Here is a 15828-nt window from a genome sequence, read left to right as displayed (position 1 = left end):
CATTCACTCGAAGCGACGCAGCCAAAAACGCCACCGATGTACTCTCTAAGTAGACTGCAAGAAAGCGAGAACGAGACGAGCCAAGCCATCGGCTTCGGACATCAGAGGTCGGAAGCACCGAAGCAAGCAAGCACCGAAGCAAGCAAGCAAGCAAGCAAGCATACATCTGACGCCCCGGAAAGGATAGAAATGTTGTCCGCACGGCCTTGGAGATGGATAGATGGATAGATAGATAGATAGATAGATAGAAGCCTCTCCGAACGAAAAAACGCCCAGTAAGAAGGGGGAAAAAATCTATGACCGACCGGCCTCGATATGCGCCATGGAGGGCGAGATGACTGAGAGTATAGGTACAAGGTAAACGGAAAGCGGGGGGGGTATATTTCCGAGCGCGTTGATGAAAGTATGGACAGGAAGACAGAAAAGAAAAAATGATATCGGGACGTCGGAAAATCGTAACGGGCAAAGCGAGGGGACCCCGGGAGGTGGACACCAAAAGATCTGTCTCCGTGCCGGATGAGGAGAGGAGGAGAGCTCTAGAAGCAATTGAACCCCCCTCCCTTCTTCTTCCTCTTTCCCTCCACAGCCCTCATTCTCTCCTCCAACTTCTCCCTCGCCCTCTCCGCCTCCTTCCTCTTGTCCCTCTCCTCCTCCACCGCCTGGACGCTATAGCGCGCCCCACTCCTCTCCTTCTTCAGGTCTTTGTTCTCATCCTCCAACGCCCACGTCTTCTTCTTCCAAGCTTCCATGTCAAGCTTGCTCTTATTCGTTTGGAACTCGAGATCGACAAGGGCTTCTTCGAGGGTGGCCGTGAGTTGTTTTTCGGCAAAGAGATGCTTTTCCATTTGTTTGATATGGGCGTCTTTTTCTTCCAGGTGGACATTGTGTTGGGAGATTAGGTCGGCGGTCTGAGTGCTGGGCGAGTGGTGGGAGAAGGTGGCGGATGTGGGGGAAGTGACGGAGTTGGGTAGTGGGGGAAGCGGGATGGCCGGTGGGGGTGACGGAAGGGTGGCGACGGAGCCACTCTTGCGGATGTTGGAGTTTGAGAGGGAGCGTTCGAGCATTTGCTGGTGGAGTTCCCGCATTTGTGTCTTTGCTAGAGTCAATAACGTGGAAAGGAGGATGGTTTGGAGACCGACATACCTGTAGCTGCTCCACTTGGATCTGGGAGGCTTCCAATTGCTTCTCGAGAATGCTGATCTGAGGTTGGTTGTTGGTCAACATAGACAGCCTACTGGTACTGGCTTGCTGTTGGTCGAAGGCGTTTTTGATCTGCTCTTCTAATTCATCGTTGATGATTTCCAATCTCTCGTTCCTGGATTTGAACGTTTCCAGCTCGGCGATGTTGGTTTCGTTCGACTTCCCGGCTGCTGCGATCTCAGATTTGAGAGTCTGGATCTCTTTCTGGAGCTGATTACGCTGTCGGTCCATCTCATCACACTTTGCTTTTGACAGCCGAAGCTCGTCTGCAAGGTTGCTATTAGCCTTTTCTAGCTGAGTCCTCAGGTCGATAACTTCTGTCTCGAGCCGGGTAACTTGGGCCGTATATACACCCTGCATTTCTTGGAAATTACGGTCCAACTCTGCTTTTACTGCGGCATGCTCCCCGATGTTTGAGCGCAAACCATCCAATTCGCGCGAATGTGAGTCATGCAAAGATTTCAGACCATGCTTGTGAAATTCAACAGTGGACTGATGCTCTTCGACCTGCCGCTCGAGCATCGAAATATGTTGACGATGCGAGTCAAGTTCCTTTTCGTTGTCGCTTCTGAAGCGTGCTGCCGTGTCAACCTGCTCACGAGCTGTTGCTTGTAGTTCCTCGAGTCTTGCAATTCTATCCACGTGTGAATCAATGGTTGCCTTTTGCCCGTCAATCTCTTTGATCAAAGTGTTGATAATTTGGACATGGTCAGTCTTCTCATCTGCCGCATGAGCCGAGATAGATTCGGACTCCCGAGCCTTCTCCTCAGCTTGTTTACGCATCGTCTCGACACTGGCCAAGGTGCTTTCCAGGTCGGTGATAGTGGATATCAGCCTCTTCTCGGAAGCTTGCATAGAGTCGACGGCTGTTCTGTGCTTCTGCTGCCACTGGGAGACCTCGTCCTGCAGTCTCGCGACGTCTTGCGGTGGCTGCATGTTGTGGCCAAGCTGCTTGTCATTCGACTCGATAGTCGTAGCTGGAGTCTCGGGGAAATATCCTGGCATGGCTGATTTGGCCGATTCGGCGTGTTCCAAGGACCTCGTTAGTGACTCGATTTCGCCGACCAAGTCCTGCTCTCGATTCGAATGTCTTTCCTGCAGCATCCTCATCTGAGTATCGTTCTGCAACAACTGTTCGTGTAAGGTAGATACAACGGACATGTCGATGGGTGACGATGTCTTCATGCTAGTGCGCTCTCGTGTGAGGCCAGATATCATCGTCGCCTTTGCATCCATTTCCCTTTTCAGAGTTGCTAGCTCGGCTTCGAGAAGCTGTACCCGTTCTGACCGTTGATGGAGCTCATGCATTGCTGTATTAAGATTGATCTCAAAGCTCTGCATCGTATCAGGCTTGTCGTCAAGGTTGTCAGCGGCGATGTTTCTGAGCGATGCGAACGAACGGTGAGCACGGTCTATCGTCATGACGTTTTGGCTGGATTTTCGCCTAATCACAGACGAGGTCGGCGATTGTGGGTTGTTCATCTTTGCTTTCTGAACTTCTGCCTTGAGTTCTTCAACGACGTCCAGCGTTTCGACATGTAGCTCTTGCAATTCGGAGTATCTGCCGTGCAAGGTTTTTAAGCCTTCATCTTTCTCAACGTGGGCCCTCTTCAATTCGTCCACTTCTTGCATCAAAGACTCTTCACGAGGTGAGATTCGGCTCCAACCCCCAGGAGTAATCTTCCTGAGGGGACTGCCGTCCGCTGACGGCTCCACGGAAGTGCTTGAATCCCCAGCTAAGGACAATTCCGATGACAGTGACCGCGAGGATGGTAGTTGTCCCCCATCTTTTAGCCCATTCACCCTCGCGTCTCCTAAAAAAGATGTCGGTCGTGTAGATATTGGGGATGCGACAGATTCTGCTGCAGCCGGGTGACGAGCTTCATCGACGGCATCTTGCATTTCTGCGAGTGTACGTAATGCTTCATCGTACTTTGCAGATATCATCTCGAAGTCGCTCACGGTTGACTCATGCTGAATCCGAAGATCGAAGAGCTCTTGGGTGACATCTTGGAGCTTGTCTGCTACGACGTTGGACCTGGCTTGCGCAAGACCTTGGTGCTCCGTATCTAAATGAGAAGCGGGACTGGCTCTTGCCGTGCTAACGGTCCGGGTTGCCTGAAATCCATTTGGTAGCTGCGAGCTTTGCTTCCTCAGGGAGAACCCAGTCTCCTCCTCGTCGTCTGATTCTGGGATTGCGATGTTTGCCGCTTCTTGAAGAGTGAACATTGCGGCTGACTTTGCCACGCCGTTGGTCAGAGGTTTGCTTGGAGCCTGATTTTCATTCGAGTTACCGTTAGTGTGAAGATGATCAAACTCGTACAGCAGGTTATCTAGCTTCCCAAGGCTCCTCTGGCGTTCAATGACATGTTCAAGTCGATCCAACTCACGCTGCTTGAGCTCCATGTCTTGGTCCGCCTCGGCGAGCCGCTCCTCCAAGGTAGCTATGTAATCCTCACATTGAGACTCGTTTTCACGGATCCGGGCAATTTCTTTACGCAATTCCATCACAAGTGCTGCAGACTTTTCGTCACCGGAGCTTTGACCGTCGAGCTTAGCCTCTAGGTTGTGCAGGTATTGCTCATTGTTAGCATCCCGCTCCATCAGCTTGTGCAGTCGAGTCTGAAGTTGCTGGTTCACACTTTCAACATAGGCGCACTTGTTTTCTTTCTCGAGCAAGGTACTCTCCGTGGTGGCCAAGGAAGATCTGGTGTTCGAAAGCGACGTCTCCAAGCTTTGGATAGTCTTCTCATATTCAATTACAACTTGCTCCACTGCCTCTGCGAATGAATTTGAGCGCTTCAGTCTCTCGACCGCGGAGTCTCCAATTGCTTCTGTGAGCGTCGGCGTCTCTCCAGATTCGTTGTCCCTTGCTTTGGTGATCTCCGAGATGAGCTTCGCATGTCGATGGCTGAGGGCAGTGTAATTCTCCTGGACGTCGAGAAGATGGTTCTCGAGATCTAACTCCCTCTCATTCTGCCGCTCGGCTCGCTCATGAGGCGCACTCATCCGACGGTCAGAATGACTGATTTGATCACGAAGGAATGAGACCTCTGCTCTGAGACGGTCAATGACAGCTTGTTTTTCGCTCTCGTCCGAGGTTTGCTGAATCTGGGGTTTGCTTTGGATGTTCCTGGCCCGTTGTGCGTAGTGCACGGTGTTTAAGGTTTCGCTCAAGTGGAATTCCGCTGGTGTCACGCAGGCGATCAAGTATGTAATTGCGTTACCACCAAGAGAATCCTGCAGTACTCGGGTAAGCTTGGAGTCGCGGTATGATATATGGGTGCCAGAGTGTCGGGTTGAAAGCTGAGAAATCACTTTTCCCAAACTTGCAAGACCTGCGTTAATGGAAATCCCTTCTCTTGCACGGTCTCCTGAAGCACCGGTGTTCTTCAATCTTTCACTCCCGGCCAGATCGACGAAATGTAGCTTGCTGTCAATCGTAACCCAATCTTCCGCCCCTGTCATGGCTTCTATTGGCATGGAGAGCCTCTTGTCTTTTTTGGGGGTGTGCGCCTTGTTCTTTCGCTGAACAAGATTAATGCTAAACACTGCATGGGAGCGAGATGATTTGGCGTTGAGAGCGGTCGAGTCCGTCTGCCGAATCGAAGATCCCAGATTTAGAGCTGCCAGGAGATCTTCGATGGACTTTATGTTGACCTGACGGAGCCCGGTCAGGAGAATGCGACCTTTTACGTCCTCCCGGATCGCCACAGTCGTCCGTTCGGCCAGAGGTACGGATTCTGGTACTAGCAGGTCTCGCAGTTGCTCGTTGTATATCTAAAAAGCCTCTGAGTAGTGCTAGATTCACCAGGAGTTGCGAAAACCAACCTCAACATATGTAGCTTTCATCTGCCAGTTCTTGTCTTCGCTTGCCTGTGCCTGAGCCTTTGCCATTGCTGCCAGCCCCACGGTCGAGTGCATTGAATAGCGGGTAGGTGTGCGAAGACCAGAAGATCCGCTTCTTCGCAGTGTCGGTGGCCCTGCAAGCTTTTCGAACAGCGCGCTGGCGGCTCGGGGAATCACACCTAGCAAATCGTGCATTAGCCGAGCACCATTGAGGAAAGATTGGCCGAATCCGCATCTCGTGATGTTTGTCGCCACATTGGTATCACCTACCCATGAGTCGAGGATCACTCTGCTCAGCAGGGCCAGATGTCCCCATCGTGTAAGACTTTCCGGAACCGGACTGTCCGTAGGCAAGGACAGACACGTTGTAACCCTGCACGAAGGCCTCGACGCTTTCATTCACGTATTGCCAAACGCCCTCTTGATAGACATCCTCTCCGAATACCCTATCGAACAGGAAGAGTTTTTGCCCATGTGGTGACTCGATGGCTAGGCTGCTCGGTGAGGTGTCGTGAACCATGGATCTCTGGAAGCGCTGAGGGATGAGTTCGAAGCCTGGATCATTCGGTCGCAGCGGTGGACGGATTCGTACAGCTACGACAATACCAAGTCAGCACTGCTTGGTCTACCACTCCTACCGTCATCCATCGCTGCATACCGACTTTGACCGAGACGGCTGGTCTCCCATCCTCGTCTGAATTTCTGCTGCCTCCACCCTGTTTGCTGCTGTAACTCATCCGGCTCTGGCTCCGGGCTGCCTGGAAGACTCCGCTCATTGGGCGTGCCGGAGAGGGCGAAGAAGGCGGTGAGCTGGCCATTCCTCCTGTGACGCCCGTTTGGGCGCGAAGGGCGACAGCAATATGTTCAACAATATCGCAACCGGGTTGGTTTTGATGCAGCACAATCTCGCATGTTTGTGTGCTTTTGTCCGTGTGGGTGGGTTAGGAGGATGGAGATGATTGGTTTGCTGCAAATGCGGCCGATCCCGAGTCATCAAAGAAAGGGTGCAGGTGTCGCGAAGTGGTGGAAGCTATGATTTGGAGTCCCTTTGTTCTTTTTCCGCGAGCAAATAGTGATACAGTGATATGGCGAAGTGAAGAAGATGGTAAAGGGTGAAGCAAGATGTCAGGTAGTGACGATACTTGTCGTTTCAAACTTTCACTTTTGCAAGCGGAGTGTTTTTTGGGAATTATTGGGGATAGGGGACCTAAGGGATCTAGGGGGGGACCCATTAACGGGATCACCTCCCCTTAGCGTCACCAGGCGTCAGCAGCGTTACGGGGGTTTACTCTAAGTAAAGTCTACAGATTCCAGAAATAAGGTACCTAATAGGTATTTCCACCAGTCCTTGATTTTCTCCCCTTTTTTTTTTCTCCCTTCTGAATCCACGAGAGGTACACCGTACAGATGGTTAAGTCCCTTAGACTCTTTGGACACCCCCTCGCCCACTAGGTACTTTAAATTCAACAAAGTGTTCTTCAGTACCCGGCTTTTGATCATGTATCATCTTTACCATATGATAACATACAACATACAACATACAACATACACCATAGGGACCATTCACGAAGCTTTAACACTTCTGCCTGCAGCACCTTTTTCAGTAATCTACTGCAACAGTGCAGAAATTCTTCTTTGTTGGCTATTTATTCAATAGGGATTGCGACTGTCGGTACTGTGTGTCCGCACTGTGTCGTCCTATTTGCCGGAGAGATTTGGAATTCTAAACATTGACGCATCATGGCTTGCAGACGCTCGCGAAACTTTCCTTGAGACGACAAAACCGTTTTTTCCAACAGGCACATGAGAAACTCGTGGCGACAAGGAACATGTCGCACCATGATGCACGGGAAGCATGGGAAGCATCATTACAAGTTTCAACCTTCACCTGTGGGCCGTGCAGCATGGCATGGCATGGCATGGCGTGGCCACCTGGGATCGGCCAAGCATTTCTTCAGGAAACAGGGGGTTCGCGTCTGCCATCTGTCTATCGGTCATCGCGCGCAATTGGCAGGAATTGAAGGTGTGCAGGAGGCCAGACTGCTCCACGCAAGATGCAATTGATCCGCAGTGTCGGAAATGTCCTAAAACTATCGGGAACAGGACTCACTTTAAGCGTCGAAGCTTGGTTGGATAAAGAAGCTACCTACCTAGCTTGATTTCAAGGCAACCCGCGGCTCCTCCTATCCGTCCGGGCGGCGGCTTGAGGCTTGAAGTGACTTGAAGACACAATGCCAATTCCCAACTCTTATTGGCTCCTTGTCCTTTGCCACCACTTGATTACATCACTCAAGAATCCATCACTCGCCATGTGGGCCACGCAGACGAAAGATTCCGATCCACCGAGCTCACGGGCGGATTACGGGACGCAATACATACTTTACGTATTCTCGATAGCATCAGACTGGTAGAATTCGATGTTCTACCAGTCAAAAAAGCCGAGCCTTCACAAAGATAGCAAGATTTGCAAGACCAGCACTTACAATCACAAATTGTTACTTATTATGTGGACCAAGAAGAAATGTTCCTCCTAGCCACTATCCAAGTCCCTTTTGCAAAACCCACAGGACTCCATGATAAATAAGACATCAGCTTGTAAGATCTCTTGTCATCTATTAGGATGGTACCTGCTTGGGGACATGTTTGGGCTCCTCCCTACACTTGGCGACTCGGCTGACAATTCAGACGTTCTATTAACATTTAGTCATTACTGCGTACCTTTCGAAGCCTGTCGGTAACATACTGTGTCTTCGTTGACCTCGACCCTCCCCAGAAGTTCATTGGCCCTGCCTGCGGTTGCGGCGTTGGCGCTCTGCTGTCCTGGTAAGGCTCCTGTGAATGTTGTTCCATCTCCAGAGGCTTGGAGCTGATATACTCTTGCATGTGCTTCTCCGCAGGCGAGGGCAGCTCAGCCACTGGAGGCTGTGGAGTGGCCAGAGGATCTTGTGCTGCGTGCCTTGTGTATGGAGGGGTGTCATAAGCAGATTCGTGGTAGTTGGGCGTTCCCGAATATGGTGTTGCTGGAGCAATTGGAAACGAAGTCATCTGGGGCGGCGGCGATCTGATGTCAGGCTGGTCTCCTGGCGGATTCTGTGCCCCGGGTGCCTGGTACTGATTCCGCCTCATGAATTGGAGCATGGTCTTTTGGCGTCCAAGAAGGAAGAATAGGGCTCCGATTAGGACCGCCACTGCGATCCCCCCAATTACAATACCCACAATGGCGCCAGTCGATAATTTGTGAGAAGACGCCTCGGGCGTGTGCGAGGCATAAGCGGTAGAAGACGTTGCCTGCGTAGATGCCGGCTGAGAGGTCGAACCATTCGCATTGATTCCCGGGTTGACATCACCCGAGGGCACCCCCGCTTCTGACGGGAAAGGTTCTCCAGGTGCTAGCATGTACTGCGCATTAGCCGCATCTTGCTTTTGCGTGGCCAGCGATACTGAGTCGTTCTGCTGATCGTCAACACACCCATATATCGAGGTTTGGGCGGAATCAGCCTACAGGATTGATAACCCCAACCATCTGATAGTTGATGCATGAACCAGGAGCTGCGCAATAAAGAAAGATGGGCTCAGTGTCGTTGATGGTCAGATTCCATGTTGGCGGCTGTTGAGCGGATTTAGCAAGGCAATATAGCCACTCGGAGTATCACTGACGTTAGGAAGGATCTTATCAAGCGGGAAAAATCCCGACCAGAATCCGACTTTGTTCTCCCCGGTATCTTCATACGGTATGCAGGGCTGTTGGTACTCCGCGCGACCAACGGAGTGGTTTGGTGGGAAGAATTCGAATTCTGCGAATCTGGCATAAGCAGCAGCTACCACTCTTACTTTCATACAGTCATACGAATCACGTCTCCCACATTGGCTATTAATGAGTCAGGGTCAAATTGGTTCAGCGCCTAGAAGTAACAGCACTATCAGCGTTCTCCAAATTCTCATTTGCAGACCCGGAGCATGCATACCTTTCCCACAGTCACAATGTGTGTTGCATACGAGGAGCCAGAAGCTGTCAAAATACTCGGCGCCGCTGATGCCGGCGATGGCGTCGAGTCCTGGCCCAGAACCACGTTTGCAAGGGCAACAAGACACAAAGGAAGTACAACCGAAGCCATCCTGTTTTATACTGCCCCAACAAACGCTGGTAAGATGTGTAATGAGATACAAGTACGCGCCGAAGGGAAGCTTAAGATGTACGACAGATCACACATATTCCCAGGAAATGGGAATGAAAGGCTCGAGGCGTTCTCTCTTCTTGCTGCGCCATTTCACTCAACCAGTTTCTTACAGCTGACCGCGGCTAGGCTACTTTGCATGCACGATCATGCGAGGTGCGTCGTGAGTTGGGTAAGATTATGCTAGTTCCGGAGAACATGCGGCAGATCATCGCTAGAGGTATGCATGGTTATAGCCTCACCAACGAACACACTTCTGTGAAGTACGCTCAAGGCTGAAATCGAGAGTGAGACCCTTCTGCTCATGAGCCAGTCCTATAAGTACAGCACTTCGGTGCATGTTGAGATGCATCGAAGGATATTATCTCGACTGCTTTCCTTGAGACAGTCCCAGATATCTATACCGCACACTGGGCACTGCTCGGTGTTACTCAGTAACAACCCTTAGAGGGAGTATCCCTTGACGGAGTTCCAACGCTTGGCATAGATGCAGACGCATGTAATTGCCATGCAGCAATGCTCTTTCGGATAAACATCTTATCGGAAGAATCGGGGAAAGCGGCTTCTCTCGCTTCTTTTGCCAAGCACGGTTACCTTAGGTTTTCTTATAAATCTGGAGGCCAGCGTCGCTAAAGATAGGCGAAAGTAAGTGGTAAGGCAATCAAGCACAACCCGCATGAATTTGTGTCATGCATGATGCCACCAATGCTATCGGCGTTGGGCTTACGTGGGATTTTGGTAGAAACGTTATCGAAGGTCCCCGGTTTGGGGAGGCTGAAAGATTTCAGAAGCACCAGAAATGTCTCCAGGATAATGGAGTGGGCGGAGTATTTGCAGAGTTACCTTTGCGAGTCTGATCAAGGGTCAAAAGAACTCATGATGACTACTTTTTCAAGTCGTCCTTGCTACAGGCGCTATACGCTGCTGCGTTTCTCGTGGTCTCATACCTGACTGGAGATTGGCGTCATTGCTTTCCAACATCATGCATACCAAGTCTTCGACCAAATATCAGACGAGGCGTTCTTGCTTTGACTCCGCATGGCCTAAGACTATTAGAGATGGGCTATGAACAGTGCCCGGTGCTGTTGTTGTCCCTTCCACCAGATGCCAATTCACAGGGCCTCTAAGCATATAGATATCTCATTCTCGTCAGGTGTAGACATGCTCTGCAACCGCGACTATACCTCCCACTGCAGAAAATGAAAAAGTGGCTCTGATGCAGCAAAAAAGGCGACTGAAGCAACGTGAAGGAATGAAACAAAAGCTACACCGCAACAGCCTATCTGATGATCTCCTTTGCTGTTACGGACATAGACCGGGATCAGCCACCAGTCCAGCCCAAGCTACAAGAGATTCTCCTGACCGTTTCACAGCCTGGTGGAAGCGACAATGTCCAATGTGGCATTCGGTTTTACATTGACGCCGTCTATATTGATTCCACTGCAATGACTACAGAAATCTTAGAGCTCGAACGAAAACATTCACGCCTCGCAAAATCGTTCCGCGCTCCTCAGAAAGCATTTAGGAGAAAGCCACCATGTACTTGACTTATGTATCGGCAAGAATAACAGATAACGGCCCCTTAGCGCCTTGGCACCCAGGGCCAGCGGCAGTACCTCGGTTCCGTCAGCACGGCTCCCCCAGATTCCAAGACGCGAAGAACATCCTCCCACCGTCCCCTCTTCTTCTTCTTCTCCCTCTTCTTCGAACCCCAACATGGCCGCCTCCTCCTCGCCCTACGTGACGCTGATATCCAACGACGGCTTCGAATTCATCGTCAGCCGCGACGCCGCCTGCGTCGCCGGGACCGTCAAGAAGATGTTGGATCCGCACAGTGCGCGCCCACTCCACACTCCGGTCTCCCCGCTCCACGGCCCGCCCACGCCCACTCTATCCCCGCGAACGCGGCTATCTATACTGACGATGTCTATGTGGGCGCAGGTTCCTTCGCCGAGTCAATCTCGGGCCGGTGCACGCTGGGCACGATCAAGTACGTCCCCCCCCCTCCAGTCTCCGCCACTTGATCTTCTACGGGTTTCGCCTACGAGGACTCTAGCCCGGCTTACGCGTCTTTGGAACAGCGGCGTCGTGCTCGAAAAGGTCTGCGAGTATCTGTACTACAATCTGAAGCACAAGGACGAGAAGGACGTGCCGGACATGGAGATACCGCCGGAGTTGTGCTTGGAGCTGTTGATGGCGGCGGATTATTTGCATGTCTAGTGTCGAGATGGAAAGTCTTGGTCCCGTGATGGAGGAATTGTGAAGAGGGAGAGGCGGAAAGAGGTGACAGGGGAGAAGATTTGGTAAAGGTCGAGAGGGTCGATCGATCACTCATTATACCCAGGTCACGGAGTCATTGAATCATGAGCATGAAGCAGCTTTCTCCAGGGTCGAGCCGAGCTTCATCTGCTTCGTGACTACTACCCATCTGAGCATATGCGTTCGTCCCCTCCTTCCCCATGGGCCGAACGTCTATAGACGATGGTATATCAACTCTCCACTCTTCATTCAAACTCTTCTCTATCTTCCCCAAGAAGTCTTCTGATGAACTGCGGAGCACAATTTCCCCACTCCTGCTCATTTTCCCTTGCCTCTGCCCCTCCCGCCTCCCCTTCCCCTTCCATGGAATCCTCCTCTCTTCCCACCACGCCCCCTGCCTCTAGTCTCATAAACCTTCTCTTTCCCAAACCCTGCATCCGCAATCCTCATATAACTCACAACCCCCTGGTCTACAACGGCTAATAGCACATTCCGCCATCCATGCTTCACACGCCTATACGTCTGCCCCTCACTACCCGGTGGTGGTGGGTCGTAAGGTACACTCTGCAGCAAGTCGTCCAGCTGTTCCAGGACCGGGAAACTCTCCTCGCGAGCATTGATGACGGCGATCCGAAAGTCAGGAGGCGGAGGGGCAGACTTCTTGAACTCGGAAGTGGGTTTCCAGACGTAGAAGGCAGGGCGGATGCGGGAGTGCGTAGGAGATGTCGGATGGCCCATCGAGGCTGAAGAGCGGAGGGATTCACGGTCTGTAGGCTCGGCCGGATCGTGGGCAGGTATGAGAGTCATGAGCCGGTAGATGGAATCGTAGCTGCGGTAGAAGCCCGGTGTGACGAGTGGTCCCGAAGGAGCTGCATCCGGGAGTGGCTTGTCGAAGAGGGATTTGTAGAAGTGTGCAAACAGCCCCAGTGGCTTCGGCTTTTCCAACTCCCTCGGCGGGATAAAGTCTCCGTCGTAGTCTTCGGGATACCAAGCCGGTCCCCTCTGCACAACATATCCACTCCTCTTCAAACCCGCATAGACCGTGTACCGCTCCAACGTCAACCCCCGCTTCCCAAGTAGATACGCGTACGCCGCCTGCAAACTCAACGGCAGCCCCTCCAGCTCTTCACCCCGCCATCTCAAATCCAGACTCCCCCTCTCAACCAAGTACAGCGTCTCCTCCGGCAACAAGCTCAACCTGCCCCGCGAATCCGCCTTCCCCATCGTCCTGAGATTCGGGCCTTTCGGTTGCTCGATGGTCGTCGAGTCATCGCTCGGATCGTAGAGGCCGACGATGAGGCTTTTCGGATTGTGGGTGCGGGAAACGGAGAGGGCGTCGTGCATGGCATTGCGGGAAGCGACGAGGGTGTCGGTTTGGGAGAGGGTGCCGTGGTGTTCGAAGTCTTTCTCGCCGCGGCGGGGGAGGGTGGGGTGGTCTGTCGGTCTGGAGAGATGTGAGCTGGAGGTGGGGAAAGTGGGGAGGTGCGGGAGGAGTTTTACTGGGAGAGGGTGGATAGGAAGCGGAAGTCTTGCGTCTCGTCGGAGAGGTCTGTGTATGTGGGGTCTGGGGTCGCTCTGATTGTAGAGTCTTCGTCGATGTCCGCCATGTTTGTGGAGGAGGGAACAAAGTTGGCGCTACAAAGCGGTCGTCCAAGGCGAACATCTTTCGTCATCTTCCAAATCAGAAATTACCGCCGAAAATGCGTGACACTTCCGAAGATATAGTCTTAAACTTGCAACACTCGAGACTGATGAATTATGCTGCTCATGCCCCGGTCCCCCTGCTCTCATGTAGTCTTGCAGCCTTTCTCCAGATCCGAGTCGCTCTTACGAAACCAAGACTGAACAGCCAATGGTTGGGAATCATAACATTGTCTACTTTCTGCTTTGATGAAGTCTGCCGAAGATAGGGTTGCGAGAGCTCCGCCTCCCAAAAGGCTGCGCTCTCGACAGCATCATGAGTCTTCTTCCCGGGATCTCACACAATAACCACAACAGGTATGGAGAGACGGATTTATCAGTTCGAACCCTTTCAATGCCTTCGAAAGTCCAGAGGCCCTGCCATTGAAACAGCCCTACATGTAAGCACTGCCTATGCCTGCACTTTTTGGGAGATGGTGGATGGAACCGTTTCGACTTCACTAGCTTCGTTTCGAGCAAAACAGAACTCTCAAAAAACACTTTCGAAACGTTGACAGATGTCCGGATCGGAGGACTCTCTCGCTTTTATACTGCCGGTTCACAGAGCAATAGCCCATTCAAGTGCACATGGCAAGAGACCCCGCTGGAAGCATTCGACTGCTTTGTTTCATCTTCCGTCCTCAGACACCATCTGAAAACGAGCAATGAAACAAGTCTGTTTGAAAGAGAAAGTCTTGAGTTTTCTGTGACTCTGTCATTAGAATGATAGGATCGCTGTGAAGGTCTGCTGCTTCGCAAAAAGAAAAAGCTGCCCTGAAGAGGATTTCTCTTGCACATCTGCGGCCCAGGGGTCGATCTCATGTATAATGTCTGACTACGAACCTCATGTGCTGCCTTTCTCCCATACAGAAAATAGTCTTTGTGTATCAAGTCACACTTTTAGCACTGTGCTGAGTGGACTTCCGTGCAGCACAAGAGATGCTGCTCGAAGAACCTGGTTCTTTCTTCCATCTGAGTCGCGGGCTTCGATGTCACACACGGTGCCCAATGAAGAACCCACTGTGCTGCCTCGCAGATGGAAACTGAATCCTGTGTATCAAGTCCTAAACCTTGCAGTGTGCTGAGTGGGACTCAGCGTCCACCAAGCAAAATGGTCGAAAGAAGTTTCTCCTTTAAGTCTACGTCTCGTTAAATGTATGTCACATACAGGACTTGATGAGCACCCTAGCTTTAAACACAGAAACCAGTCTCTCTGTATCAAGTTGTATGTTTGGCCATGCACTGCTTGGCGTTGTTTCAATCTCGAACAATTCTCATAATCTTCGCTCTTCTTCTGTTGGTATATAAGACAGCTTTCTCCCTTCTTCTTTTATTCAAAATCTCTCTCTCCCCATATCACTTACAAAGCTTTCACTTGCTCTAACCCATATCTCCGCAGCTCATAATTGAGGCACTACACGTCCACCGTACACAGACACCATTTCTATGAGAACGTCGCTTATTCAAATACACATCCACCACGGACGATGCTCTTCCTACAAAAGACTCTGACGCTGGCCGCCATCCTCATCTCATTCTGCGCTCCAATGCCCCTCATTCGCATTCAAAACATCTCCAAAGAAAACATCTGCTACATGGTGGAATATTCCAACGGAACGGGCACCTTTCCCAACGAAACAATCTGCGGCATAGATCGAGGCTTCTGGCTCAACTCCGGCCAGACCAAGGACTTTAAAGCAACAGGCTTTGATGGCGAACACTTCAACGGCGCCGTAACAGCCTGGCTAAAAAACAACACCTTTAGGGGCGCCCGCAATGAGATAAACCTCTTGAACCAAAGCATGGCGTGGTACGACGTCAGCTACCAATACGGCATATCCGACGGTACCTGCGGCCCCGCCAATAGTAGCGATCTCTCAGGAGAGAAAGACTCCCTTGGGAAGGCAAACTCGGCATGGAAAACTCTCAGTTATCCAATCAAGAGACAATTACTCAAATCCCCACAGTATCTGAGACAAGGCAAAAACGGATCCCTGGTTCATATCAACATGGGTGTAGAGGCCTTCCCATATGGTGCTCCAGACGTTGTCATGTTCTTCCAGGCTACAGCTGGCTTCAAGGCGTACATGGGCTCCGGGAGCGCTACGGATGTGACCTGGCCCCCGAATTCGGTACAGGCGGAACTGGTCCCGTTGGCGGATAAGCAGACTTTGAGCGCACCGACGGATCATATCGTCATTACTTCTTACTAGCTATACATACACCTTCCATCGCTGTCTTGCGCCCGGCTATCGAACCTCTTGGAGTCTGAAAGACCGATCGAATCTTTTAGATCTGGGATGATGCGTCTACGTACGCTAGGAGGAAAAAGGTGGGAGGAGGGGTTTGGGATTGGGGCAGGAAGTCAGGAGTCGGCATGCTGTGCGTGGCTCTGCTCACAGCACGAAGACTTGGCTGGATCACTGTCGTCCAGTCGTTGTGACCGCGCCTGTGTAAGAACAAGGACCAAAATCACGAATAAAGGGAGATTTGGCGGTCAAACTACCCAAGTCCCACGGCACACCTCTCTTATGTCGAATCATGGAGACCTATCAAACCCCCAAACAAGCAGGTGAGTGTAAAATATGCAGATATTTTAAAGCAACCCTCCCCCCCAAACTCTCCCCCGCTCTTTTTTAATTCTTTCTTCAACTCCAAGTGGTTC

The 15828-nt window shown here is 51.5% G+C and overlaps 5 protein-coding genes across 5 annotated transcripts; 2 read left to right on the top strand and 3 right to left on the bottom strand.

Moving 5' to 3' along the window:
- Positions 1–536: 536 nt before the first annotated feature.
- HO173_005763 (uncharacterized protein) lies at positions 537–5867 on the bottom strand (the record flags this gene model as incomplete). Its single annotated transcript, XM_037307677.1, has 5 exons — positions 537–1091; positions 1144–4980; positions 5032–5228; positions 5320–5643; positions 5708–5867. 5 exons carry the CDS (start codon positions 5865–5867, stop codon positions 537–539), a joined length of 5073 nt encoding a protein of 1690 aa, XP_037165486.1.
- Positions 5868–7657: 1790 nt separating this feature from the next.
- Positions 7658–9164, bottom strand: HO173_005762 (uncharacterized protein; the record flags this gene model as incomplete). The annotated part of the gene is made up of 6 exons (XM_037307676.1): positions 7658–7739; positions 7793–8499; positions 8552–8656; positions 8707–8843; positions 8897–8951; positions 9015–9164. 6 exons carry the CDS (start codon positions 9162–9164, stop codon positions 7658–7660), a joined length of 1236 nt encoding a protein of 411 aa, XP_037165485.1.
- A 1776-nt stretch (positions 9165–10940) lies between these two features.
- Positions 10941–11444, top strand: HO173_005761 (uncharacterized protein; the record flags this gene model as incomplete). The annotated part of the gene is made up of 3 exons (XM_037307675.1): positions 10941–11058; positions 11166–11214; positions 11306–11444. 3 exons carry the CDS (start codon positions 10941–10943, stop codon positions 11442–11444), a joined length of 306 nt encoding a protein of 101 aa, XP_037165484.1.
- Positions 11445–11801: 357 nt separating this feature from the next.
- Positions 11802–13090, bottom strand: HO173_005760 (uncharacterized protein; the record flags this gene model as incomplete). Its single annotated transcript, XM_037307674.1, has 2 exons — positions 11802–12927; positions 12984–13090. The coding sequence occupies 2 exons, from the start codon at positions 13088–13090 to the stop codon at positions 11802–11804; spliced, it is 1233 nt and encodes a 410-aa protein (XP_037165483.1).
- Positions 13091–13440: 350 nt separating this feature from the next.
- HO173_005759 (uncharacterized protein) lies at positions 13441–15376 on the top strand (the record flags this gene model as incomplete). Its single annotated transcript, XM_037307673.1, has 2 exons — positions 13441–13481; positions 14575–15376. The coding sequence occupies 2 exons, from the start codon at positions 13441–13443 to the stop codon at positions 15374–15376; spliced, it is 843 nt and encodes a 280-aa protein (XP_037165482.1).
- Between the last annotated feature and the right edge of the window lie 452 nt (positions 15377–15828).

The sequence above is a fragment of the Letharia columbiana genome, assembly GCF_014066305.1.
Source record: "Letharia columbiana isolate WasteWater2 chromosome Unknown Sc0000016_s0, whole genome shotgun sequence".
Lineage (NCBI taxonomy): Eukaryota > Fungi > Ascomycota > Lecanoromycetes > Lecanorales > Parmeliaceae > Letharia > Letharia columbiana.
Note: the sequence above shows the minus strand (reverse complement) of the source record. Positions and strands in the feature narration are given on the sequence as shown.